A 12,009-nucleotide genomic window follows, 5' to 3' on the forward strand; every position below is an offset into this window, starting at 1 on the left:
TGATGATTTAGAATTAACTATTATTTATGCAATTGCAAAAGGGATAACAAAAGTAGAAACCCTCCATTATATATCACCCCGATTCGATCTCACACAGTCTTTCCAGGTCCATTGTCACAAGCAAATGAGGAAATCAATGTGTTAGAAGCCTCAAAATTTCGGGAAAGACACGATGTGAACGGTAAAGGTTATTTTATTTTTCTATAACTTGGGCAACAAGCCAAAGAAATAAAAAAAAAATGTCCCACATGTCCTCTGTATAACCACACTCCATTACCTGCTGGAAGTAAGCTTAGGGATACCAAAAACAGCGAAACATGGCAGATGGATGTGTTTTATTTTGCAGAATTTGGAAAACAGAGGTATGTACTCCATACCAGAGATGTATACCCAGGGTTTCAATGGGCACCTGGTTTAAGTGCTGAAAAGGCTGATTGTGTAATTGCACATTCCCTAGAAATAGTGGAAATTTGGGAAATACCCTCACAAATTAAGACTGATAAGGAACCTACATATATATCTAGTAAGAGGAAACATTTCTTTGCCTATTATACTATAAACCTATTTATAGTATAATAGGCAAAGAATTGCTTCACCCTATTAGAGGAAACATTTCTTTGCCTATTATAGTATAAATCTATTTATAGAATAAATGGTGGGCCTCCTGCCGGGATTGATTCTCAGTAGATCAATGATGACATTGGAAAAATTGATGGACACCTGGTGAGGAATTTGAAGGTTGCCCGAGGTGACCTTGTTCTTCATGCCTGCAAACGAACTGGCCTGGAAAGGGTAACGTCCAGACACCATGAGGAAGAGTAGAATCCCCAAACACCACACATCAACGGGATAAGCTTCATATTCGTGCTGTGCAAAGAGTTCTGGGGCACAATAGGGCCCAGTGCCGCAGAAACCCCGCAGTTTCTGCCCAGGAGTCACTTTGACAGCGAGACTAAAATCTATCAGTTTGGAGTTCCCTCTGCAGTCCAACAGGATGTTCGTGGCTTTAATGTCTCTGTGGACAACTCGGTTATCATGACAGTAATCCACAGCACGTGCGATCTGCGTGAATATCCTTTGGGCCTCAATCTCCTCTAAAGGCCCCCGTTCCAGGATGTGCCTCAGCAGCTCTCCCTCGGAGGCGGAGGCGTGCTCCATCACCAGGTAGGTGGTCTCTGCTGTCTCCAACACGTGAAATAGCCTGACGATATTTGGATGGTTCAGGGATTTCATAATGCTGATCTCATTGTTAAAAATCGCGTTGTACTTCTTATCTCTAAGGATTTTTACAGCCACACAGGTCACAGTGGGCACATGGAACACCATTTTAACTTCAGAAAAATGTCCGTGTCCCAGAGTCCTCATCATCTTATAATAGGTGTTGAAGGGGTCCTCCACAGAGGAGCAGGCCTTCACGCCCTGCTTCAGAGCCAGGCCCTCCTCCTTCATGCGGCTAGAACCAAACTTTCAATGAGAAAGTTGACAGAGTTAAAATCAGGCACTAGGAGAGTATTTAGAGCTATGAATTCCTACCTCCAAAAGACTAGGAAAAGAAGGAAGAAAGAGGTCACACACATTTCAGACCACCTAACTGGGTACTTAAATGCTTAGAGAGACAAGAATGAAGTATGTTCCAAAGCAGTGTAGAGCAAAATAGGATAGATTGGTTTGACAGGAATCAACTGCAAACTGGAAGAACAAACAAAAGGAGTCTAGAAACTAAGAGCCACTGATAAGAAAGAACAGTCATCCTCTAACCCTGAGCTCACGTGTACTGTGGGAGAGCAGGCACTAATAAAATTAGATGCAAGAGAAGTATATAGGACAACAGACACCCCAGAAACCCAGCGCGTCCGGGCTGGGGAGACAGCCCGCGAGTCCAGGTACAACTAGCTCTGCGGAGGACCTACCCATATTTGGTTCTCAGGACCCAGGTCAAGTGGCTCACAATTGCTCCAATCCCAGCTCTAGGAGATCCTACACCACTGCCCTCGGAGGGCATCCATACACGTGTGCGCACACCCACACACAAGTGCACTCACTGCTACTACACATCACGTCAATAGTGAAATATCTTTCCTTATTCACATGAGGGCGTCAGATCCTACAGGTAGTTATGATCTGGCACGGAAGTGCTGGATATCAAACCTAGTTCCAGGAGTACATGCTCTTAAAGTGACAGGCCATCTATCCAGACTACCCCACCCCCAAATAAATCTTTTAAAACCGAGAGGGTCCATCCCATGAACTGGAAGAGAGTGTCTGTTTATTAAATAAACATAATAAAATGTTCTAAGACAGAAAACAGAAGGAACTTACCATTGTATAGTAAGTTCTTAGTAAGTCCAAGTATGTGTGTCAGGAGCGGAGCGCAGAAGTCCAGTCGCTCTCCAACAAGAGCTTCTGCTGTATAAGACAGGGGGAGTGGAGAATGGTGTGAGTGTGTGAGGGAGGGAATAGACGGAGAGTTTGTGTTTAGTAAACGAACATAATAAAATATTGTAGGTTAAAGGACAGAAGGAACTTACTATATGGTGTTCAAAACGGCTTGTGAAAATACGAGTATAATCTGTCAAGAGCGCAGAAGGCCAGTTGCTCTCCAACAACAAGAGTTTCTGCTCTTTAAGACAGGGGAGTGGAGAATAGTGTGAGTGTGATGGAGGGAATAGACGGAGAGTTTGTGTTTAATAAACAAACATAATAAAATATTGTAGGTTAGAGAACAGAAGGAACTTACTGTATGGTGGTCAAAACGGCTTGTAAAAGTGGGAGTATAATCTGTCAAGAGTGCAGAAGTCCAGTCTCTCTCCAACCAAGAGCTTCTGCTCTGTAAGACAGGAAGCAGGCTCAGCCAGAGCCTTAAGTGGATAGGTGTCACAATGGCTCCTTGTGGTGTCAGAGCAAGGAATGGACCAACGATCCCTAGGCACATCCCCCTGGGTTCCCTCACATTCTGTCCTCCAGGGACAGGAAAGCTGGTCTTGAGCAGTGGGGCAGTAGGGGCCTGAGGAAGCTGGTTACACTCAAGTGTCTGTCCCCAATGATGCCCCAGGGAGCAACCTCATCCTGCTAGGCCCACTGCCCAAGGTCCACAGTTTGCCCCACCTGGTGTCACCTGGTTTGAATCATGTTCAAACACTTGGGTGGGACTTGACACCCAAACCTTAAGGAGGACACAAACACACACACACACTCCATCTAGCCATGATACAACTAGCTGTGTCCCGACTGAGAGTCCTTCAAGGGTCAGCTGATGGACCTTAGACAGGAGGTCGTAGTGAAAGTCAGGAAAGTCTCAGAAAGGTGAACACGTGGCAGTTAGAAAAGCTAGCAAAGTGGAGGCAGGAGGATCAGTTCAAGTCCTCTTTGGCCACACAGGGATGCTGAGGCCAGCCTGTGCCACAGGAGACCCTGCCTCACCAAATACAAAAGCAATAGCAAAGAGAAGATGAGAAAGGACCGCTTTTGTTTTCTGCATGACCTGGGTTTCCAATGCTTCATAAGTTAATGGTTGCTGTTACACACGAGGCATGATCACAAGTGCGTGTGACAACAACGCTTGAGGATGGAGGGCTGATCAGCCTGTTCCATGTTCCTGAAGCTAGACTGCTATCACCTCCCTCCAAAAGTCATCACCTTTACACATTAACGGGACCTCACAGCATCCACCCAAGCTACAGCACATACAGCAGAGAAACTCATTGGAAGTTTACAAGAGGTCAAGGAGATGTTCACAGCACACGTCTACACATCACTCACTTGAGCACTGGCTAGCAAGTCTAGTTAACTAACCCATCACACAACGAAAGGGAGACGCAGGTACCCCGATCAGCAATGGGCACCAAAGCTTAACTTGCCAGTTCTGTAATCAGATACTAGATTTTTGGAAGTCACACCACCTTGGCAAAACAGAAAGGAACCTGAATGTCTTTGTTGCTGGACCATGAAGATTCTGTTACCCACTGCCTTTCCCCAAACATGAAAAGCTTAAGGAAAAGTGTAGGGAAGAGTGCTGCAATCAGGCTCTAAAGTGAATAAAGAAATACTTTTTAGATATATGATTAACTGAAACCCAGGCAGCTGGTGCACATGAGAGGGATTTTCCTTGGTTGAATTATTTGAAGTGGAGACTCACCCTAAGTCTGGATATTTTGAAGCAGAAGACCCACCCTAAATGAGCCAAACCTTCCAAAGGTAGTCCAAAAAGGACACAGAAGAAGGAAGCTTTTGCTTTTCTGTCTGCTTGTTGTAACTCTCACCGGCAATTGTTCTGTGCCCTCCCTTAGCTCGTGTCAGAAGCTACTTCTGGATTCCAATGTGCACTGAAAATTGGCAGCTCCCTAGGACCCTCCCTGGGTCTCCAGCACCAGATTGGGGCTGCTGAGACATCCACTGTCTTAGTTTCTTTTTCTATTACTGTGAAGATACACTATGACCACAGCTGTTTATAAAAGAAAAGGATGTAAATGAGGGCTTGCTCACAATTTGAAGTGCTAGTCCAGGAACATAACAGTAGGAAGCATTGCAGGAAACAGGCAGGCAGGCATGGCAGGCATAGCACTGGAGCAGGAGCTAGGACTCTACACCTCCATCTGCAGTCAGAGAGAGGGAGACAGAGACAGAGAGAGATAGAGAGAGGAACAGAGAGGTAGAGATAGCGAGAGCTGAAGACACACAGAAAGAAAGTGACAGAGAGATAGAGACGGGGCCTGGCTTGCACTTTTGAAACCTCAAAGCCCACCCCCAGTGACACACATTTTTAAGAAGTCCACACTTCCTAGTCTTTCCTAAAGAGTAACTGGGAGCCAAATAATCAAACTCAAATATATGCCTCTTCAAGGGGCACCTGCACTCTCATGCATTACCTCATTCTCAGTATCCCAGAAGCCAGTGAGTTAATATATTGAAAATGAGCAGGAAAAAATATTGTTGGACTGTGATGGCATGCTTTTATTTCCAGTATGTGGGAGGCAGAGGCTGGTGGATCAGTGAGTTTGAGGCCAGCCTGTTCTACAGAGTGACATCCAGGACATCCAAGGCCCTGCAGAGAAACCCTGTCTTGAAAAACAAAAACAAAACAAAGCCAAATGCCACCTGAATTGTCCACACAGCAAATCATCCTTCTCAGCTGTGGGTGAAGGAGCCGTAGGCAGGTATTCTGTTTTCTTCCTGACCTTTAAAAACACCTGTTTTGATAAGATATACAAGAAAGAGAAGTTGATTATTTGTGCTGCTGGAGGTTGCCAAGTCAAGATTAAGACACCAGCAGATTCTGGGTGGCATGAAGCCTGCTCTCTCCATCGGGTATGTTTCTATGTTGTGTTTTCTCACATGACTAAGAGAGGAATTGAATTCAGTTCTTCAAGATCTTAAAAACAAACAAACCTGCACAATATAACTCTTTAAAAGCTAGCCTCACTTGAATGTAATGTTTCCCTCTCTAAGGCCCATATCTCCAATTCCTGTGACTTAATGCTAACTCCAAGCAAAAGGAGCCTTTCTAGTCACTTTAGGAGTGGCTCCTTATCATCCGGAACCCCAGCCATAAAACAGCTGAGGGAGTTCTTGGCCATGGAGGATCTTCTAGAATCTGGATTCCCCAGCTCAACATGATAGCTAAATATATATTCCTGTACAAGGCCTTGAAGGAACCAGAGAATCCCGGAATCTGACACATCCATGGGCATCCTAGAACAGGCACATCCGTGCAACTTAGCTCTGGCAATTTCTGACACTGCTAAACCCTTTGTCTGCTTGTGCATGAGTGATAGGGACTAGCCCTGGGAGTTCATTATCTTACTTATGTATGTGTGTGAGTTGTCAGCTCCAAAGGAAACTCTTTCCCTAAATTCCACAAGGGACAAACAGCTCTCTGCAGTGCCTATTAGCACAGCAAAGTGCACGTCCATCTTCAGGGTCCTTCAGCACCACAAGTACCTGTTACACATTCCAAAGTCCATGTATCCCCCTAGCCTTTCTCCCCTCCTCCCCTCCCCTAAACTCCTTCCAGCTCACAGGCTTCCCTACCCTCCACCACTCATCCTCCTTATAACCCTGCTCCTTTGGCTAATTTCTGTCTGTCTGTCTGCCTGTCTGTCTGTCTGTCTGCCTGTCTGCCTCTGTCTCTGTCTTCCTTTCTGTCTCCCCCCTCTCCCGCTCTATTTTTTTCCTCTCTGCTCTGCTCCTGCTTCTATCCCTGACAGGTCCAGTCTGCTGGCCATGTTCAATCTACTACTTTCTCTCTGTGTTTGGCCTCTTCCAGATGCCTCTGGATGTTCTCTTCTATGCACAATAAACACTTTTCCCTTAGCCATATCATGGAGGGGTCTGTCTGTATGTATATGTATCATGTGCATGCACGGTGCCTGTGAAGGCCAGAGAGAGTGCTAGATTCCCTGAAACTGGAGGAACAGATGTTTTTGAGCCGTCATATGGATTCTGAGAAGTGCACCTGGGTCCTCTGCAAAAGCTGTGAGTGCACTTAACTGCTAGCCAGCTCTTCAGTTCCTTAGCCCTGGATGTTTCAACACAAGTTTTGGGGCCTCCCAGCAACCCATCACTAACTGTTTTTAAATAATAAAGATTCTCTTCAGGTTTAATAGAGAAGCGTTAGGACAGATTTCAGATGGAATACCTTGTGGTCACCCTTGTCATTTGCAGTGGGAGAGGCTGGCACACGACAGCCAGCTTTCACAGGGAGGAATCTCTGATCTCAGCGGTTTAGTGATGGTTCAAGATATATCAAGGTATAGCTAGGTTGCTCTGTGCCTGATTGGCAGGCAGCTGACCTTGCTGTACTGCCCCACCTCCGGATTGCCACACAGTAGGAGTTCAGCTGCTTAGTGAAGTTACAGCCCGGGTCATAAGTCTATCACTCTGGTTGCCTTACGCCAGGGGTGGAAGAAGCTGTGGAGGAGTGTGTCTAAGCCCCTCTGTAGCGGCAGACAGAGCACTTAACCAGGAATTTCTGTGTGTTCAGCACCTGGCTGCTCCCGTAATAACCTGTCCTGTTGGGTTTTATGGAGGCTTTATTACATTGTTTGCTAAAGATCAGCTCGTCTTTAGATCTTTGCCTGCTCCCCTGGGATTGGCTGAAAGTCCTAACTCTGATTTACCTTGAGCAGCCCCATCCTGAAGCTACATGGGACTTCCAGCCCCCAGCTGATAAGCATACCAAAAGACACATCTCTACAGATCCTAGGACATGCAGCAGTAATTAGAGCAGAGAAATAATTCATAATCTCAGAAAGCACTTTGAACCTCCGGTATGCAACAGAAACAGTCTTGAGAAGGTCAGATACTGGAAAAGTTAACAAGATGTCCTATTTTCTTCCTGCTCAGATTTTCCCTCTTACAGTCTGACAAAGATCGCTAGGGAACCTATTGTTTTTGTTGTTTTTAATCCCCAGTGTTTCCCAGTTTAGACTCCCATGTCAGAGATTCCAGGCAGTTTTTTAGTGGAGCAGAGTACTGAGTGGAGCTTATAATTTAGGGGACAGATGTCAGGGTGAGACAGAGAAAAGTTGCCCCCACATGGGACGAGATTCTGAGGGGGAAATGGACTCTCAAATATGGATTTCAATCATGGAAATTGTCTCAGGCAACCACAGAGCCCAAGACAACAGGGGTGATGTCAGTGTGGCTGGAGACTCAGGGACCAGGCATAGCAGCAGCTGAAATCACCACCCAGGAGACCCAGGGAGGTCAGACTCTAGGGAGGGCCCTTGCTGGTGTCACACTGCCAGGAGAACAGGAGAGAGAAAAAGCTCAGGTAGGGCAGGGTCCCCAAAGCAGCAGTCCTCAGATTCTCTTTGCTGGGGCCGATATAGAGGTCGTGAAGGAATATAGCTTGCTAGCTTCTCCTCCCAGATTGCTCAGCCTGCTGTCTTAGAGCACGCAGGACCACTAGCCCAGGGGTGGCACCAACCACAATGGGCTGGGCCCTCCCACAACAATCAGGAGGAAAATGCCCTACAGGTTTACCTACAGCTCAGTCTTAGTGCAGGCATAGTCTCAGTTGAGGGTTCCTCCTCTCAGATGAATTTAGCTTGCATCAAGTTGACAAAAAACTAGCCAGCACACCCAGGTTTTGCCATAGGTCCATTATAAAGCCCCCACACCAGTAAATTGATTGTACCCTGCTCCCCGAGTCCCTTCTGTGGTGGTTCGAATAGGAATGGCTCCCACAGGCTCATGTGGTTGAATGCTTGGCTCACAGGGAATGGCACTTTAGGAGGTGTGGCCCTGTTGGAGTAGGTGTGGCCTTGTTTGAATAAGTCTGTCACTGTGTCAGTGGGTTTAATGTCTCCTATGCTGAAGCTCCACCCAGTGTGGAATCAGAGCCTCCTCCTGGCTGCCTGCAGAAGACAGTGTCTTTCTGCTGTGTGTGGATCAAGATGTAGAACTGTCAGCTCCTTCTCTAGCCTCATGCCTGCTTGCATGCCACCATGCTTCTTACCATGATGATAATGAACTAAACAACCAGCTCCTACAATAAAATGTCCTTCTAGTGTGTGGCTTCTGTTGTCAACAGCTAAGAGCCAATTCGGAAACACACACACACAGGGTTGGGCTGGTGAGGTGCTCAGAGGGTCAGGGCACTCGCTGCAGAGTGCTTTGCTGTGACCTGAGTTTGATCTCCAGCGAAGAAAGAGAGGAACAACTCCCACAGGCTGTTCTCTGGCCTCTACTTAGGGGCACGTGTGTACCCTGCCCCCGAGGAAATATGCATATACCGGGGTGCTTAGTGAAGGGCGCAAGCTAGGGGACAAATCCCGGCCTGGAGCCTATGCTCAGGCTACTCCTCTCTGGGCAGCTCTGGCCTCAGCTGGACCGCAGGGCGAGCTTTGAACTCCCATGCGGATGACACTTGGTTCGAGGATGCCTGCCAAATGGGAGCAGGGCACGAGGGTGCACTGAGAAGCTTCATTAGCACAGCAGTGGTTTAGGAACAGATGCCAGCTCTGGAGCATAAGTAAAGAGAGTCAGCTGAAGAAGTCCCTAAGCCAGCATGGGGAAGCCACATTCCATTCTGGCCTGCACTGAGAGCAGCTGTGTGAGGTAACTACCCACCCGGCAAGCGTCCTCGCAGGATGCCCTACAGTGAATTGGTGCGGCTCCCCAAGGTGGCACCACAGCTTTGGACAAACTGCAGAGCTTTTCAGAGCAGGAACCTGGACCTCCTCTGAACTGCTTGCTAAAGGCTGGTGTCAAAGCCCCAACATGCACCGTGGTCAGGGTGTGGAGGAGGGACGGGACAGCTAACAGGCTATGGGTTTCTGCCAGTGTTTATTAAGGCTATGAGTGCAGAGGCCAGATGTTTTGTGTGACTTTTACCTCTGGGGCTTGGCTTCCTGGCTGTTGGGGTTTCATTCTCAGTGACTCCAGACTCCTGCTGGACGTTGGTCAGGGTTAGCACAGGGAGAGGCGGCCTTTCTGGGTCAGGCCCAGACCATTCAGCCGGAAGTAGGTACCTAAGGAAAAAGAAAGCCACCCACCAGGTCACTGCCTCGCCTTCAGCCAGGAGAGTGAGTGCTGCAGAGTTCTCTGATGGGCTGATGCCGAGGCAGCACTGGAGGGGTCACTTTCAGAGGACAATCAATGGCGTCCCCCTGCTGACGTATCTGTAACAAGAGAATATGAAAGGATTCGCAACCTTTGCTTTTGTTTTTGTTTTAAACTGAAAAAAAACCCCCCTGCAAAAAAAAAACAACAACAACAAACAACAAATTGGCTCTAAAAATCAACCTAGAACATGTAAAGCCCAGTGCAGCTGAAAGGCCTGGCACGACATTTCTGCGGTTTTCCACACAAGGGCTGTCTTTTGCGTGCTGGGTTTGCAGTGTTCTGTGGAGCCGCCTTGTACCTGGTCCTGTCTCTCCAAGGCAAGAGACCTCAGGGAATATCCAAATCCTCTGGTGAGCTCCCTCAGCACTCAGAACAGTCCAGAAGCCTCTACCCACGAACCCCACTGTGTGTACCCCAAAAGGTGTGCTCTTCCAGGAATCAGCAGGGGCTGCCCCCTTGTCAGGAGCTGTGACTCCAGCAGCCTGCTTTGATATTTAAATCTTGTTGAGAAATCAGGGTTCGTGGGGAACTCATGCTACTGCTCTGGCAACTTGACTCTTGAATTCTTTGCCTTTTCCAGCTTAGCCCCTTCCTCTGTGGAGCCCTTTTCTCCCCAGTGGACCTAACATAAGTGAAACTTCATAGGACAGAATTACAGGATTGCAGTGTGCCCCTTGACAGGAGAGACAGGGTGATGTGCACGCTACCAGGTCCTCTGTTCCTTCAGGATCGTGAGCCAGAGAAGTAAGGTGTGTGGAAAAGGGGAAAGTGGAGAGCAGGAGGGGTGATAGCAGCAGGGAGCCATGGGCTGGGAGAATTAGAGGGAGAACTCTTGGGTGGGTACAGAAGTGGGGTTTTAGTCCAGTGAAGAAAGGAACCCCTGGCAGGGGGCGAGGAGGTTGGCAGATGACGGGCCTCTCCTGGCCTGTGATGGCAAGACTCAGACATGCAGTTAAAGGCCATACCATTCCACCTCCCCACCTTTGTGTCTCACAGGCACCATCTCCCCAAATCTCAGGCTTGGACTACCAGCATTCACTCTGGGGTTCTAGCTCCAGGTGGCTGGCACACAGACAATAACTGTGGTCTTACCTCCATCCTTTTGATGCCTCCAACACCACGGCCACCATAGTAAGAGGCGTCTACCGTTGGCCATTTCTTCTTCAGCAGACCGCCATCTTCCTCCTGTCGAGAGATTGTGACACATAAAGATCGAGACCTCAGAAGCTGTGTGTGTCCACTGTGGTGAGCAAGCTGGACTAGTCAAGCTATACAGTTTCAGGCCGCACAGTTAAGTCCCCATGTTCACTTGACTTTGGAGCTCCCAGAGCCTCCAAGTACATGGTCCTGATCTGTGAAGCGGTGGTTAAACAGTCTGTGGACAGCCCTGGGGAGCAGGGCCTTTCCTTCACGGCAGGGTGCTGTTTGGATGTGCCCTGAACTTTGTGCCCTGGGAACGGTGTCCTCCTTAATGCAACCGTGCTTGACGGGAGGTGACCTGCTCTGAGGGCCGTGTCCTCACAAGGTGAGTTGTTGAAGACTGGCCTTGTCATGAGTGAGCAGCATCAGTGGAGCCGGGACTTGGTTGCTCTCTTCTGCTAAACTTTCTTGCCCTTCTGCTTCAGCGGTGGATGATACATGCATGAGAAAGCCCTGTTGACTGCAGGCCCTTTGCCCTTGGGCTCCCCAGAACTGTAAGAAATGACTTTTCTTTTCTTTATAAACTATCCACCCTTGGCTGCTGTGTTATAGACAGTCAGGATTAGGAGGAGGTGGCTTTATGAGTGTCTTTGTTTGTTGATTACAGGAGTGCAGACATTGGACCATCTATGAAGCTGTTCCGTGATGCATAAGTAACTGTCAGGTCCAGAGCAGGGAGGCAAAGTTCTGATTAGGTGTCTTGATATCCTATCCAGTGAAGAGCCTCAAACCTTTGTATAAGCACTTTATTCACATCTTTGTATTTATTTTTTTCAAATTTGGAAACACTCTGAATGCTTTTGCATGTAACACACAAAAATCCATCTTTTTTTTTTTTTTAGACAGAGTTTCTCTGTGTAGCTGTGGCTGTTCTGGACTTGCTTTATAGACCGTGCTGGTTTCAAACTCACAGAGATCTGCCTGACTTTGCCTCCCTGAGAGCTGGGAGGAGCACACCATGGTGCTGGGACCATCTCTGTCCTTTTCTTGGCTTCCTAGCATACTCCAGGCACCCCTCTCTCTACTTCTCCACTCTCATGTGTGGGACCCTGGGAAAGGAGAGCAGGCCATCAGAGATACTCACTTTAGTCTCTGACCAGAGCTTCTCCTCCAAGCTCCAACAATGGCCACCAAAGTCAACACTAGGTCTGAGCAAAGGGAGAGTCAGTTTCCCTGCAGTAAGCACAACTCTGGTTGCGCCCCAGAGCCTGGAGGGCTGCGCAATCCCAGGGAGGGAGGAGA

General features: G+C 48.0%; 1 protein-coding gene across 6 annotated transcripts; it reads right to left on the minus strand.

Moving 5' to 3' along the window:
• Positions 1-247: 247 nt before the first annotated feature.
• Positions 248-11,058, minus strand: LOC132647084 (sperm motility kinase X-like). Of its 6 annotated transcripts, XM_060366329.1 has the most exons (7): positions 10,660-11,058; positions 9,337-9,473; positions 5,095-5,186; positions 2,738-2,827; positions 2,529-2,620; positions 2,320-2,406; positions 248-1,464 (listed from the first exon to the last, which is right to left on the minus strand). In XM_060366329.1, the coding sequence occupies exons 6-7, from the start codon at positions 2,320-2,322 to the stop codon at positions 625-627; spliced, it is 843 nt and encodes a 280-aa protein (XP_060222312.1). In that variant the 5' UTR covers positions 2,323-2,406; positions 2,529-2,620; positions 2,738-2,827; positions 5,095-5,186; positions 9,337-9,473; positions 10,660-11,058; the 3' UTR covers positions 248-624. The 6 variants fall into 6 exon arrangements, 5 of the variants coding, with proteins under 5 accessions (XP_060222312.1, XP_060222313.1, XP_060222315.1 ...); XR_009585353.1 differs by lacking the exon at positions 5,095-5,186 and having other exon boundaries at positions 248-1,201; positions 10,660-11,050; XM_060366330.1 differs by lacking the exon at positions 5,095-5,186 and having other exon boundaries at positions 2,738-2,858.
• Between the last annotated feature and the right edge of the window lie 951 nt (positions 11,059-12,009).

This window comes from Meriones unguiculatus, chromosome 14, assembly GCF_030254825.1.
Source record: "Meriones unguiculatus strain TT.TT164.6M chromosome 14, Bangor_MerUng_6.1, whole genome shotgun sequence".
NCBI lineage: Eukaryota > Metazoa > Chordata > Mammalia > Rodentia > Muridae > Meriones > Meriones unguiculatus.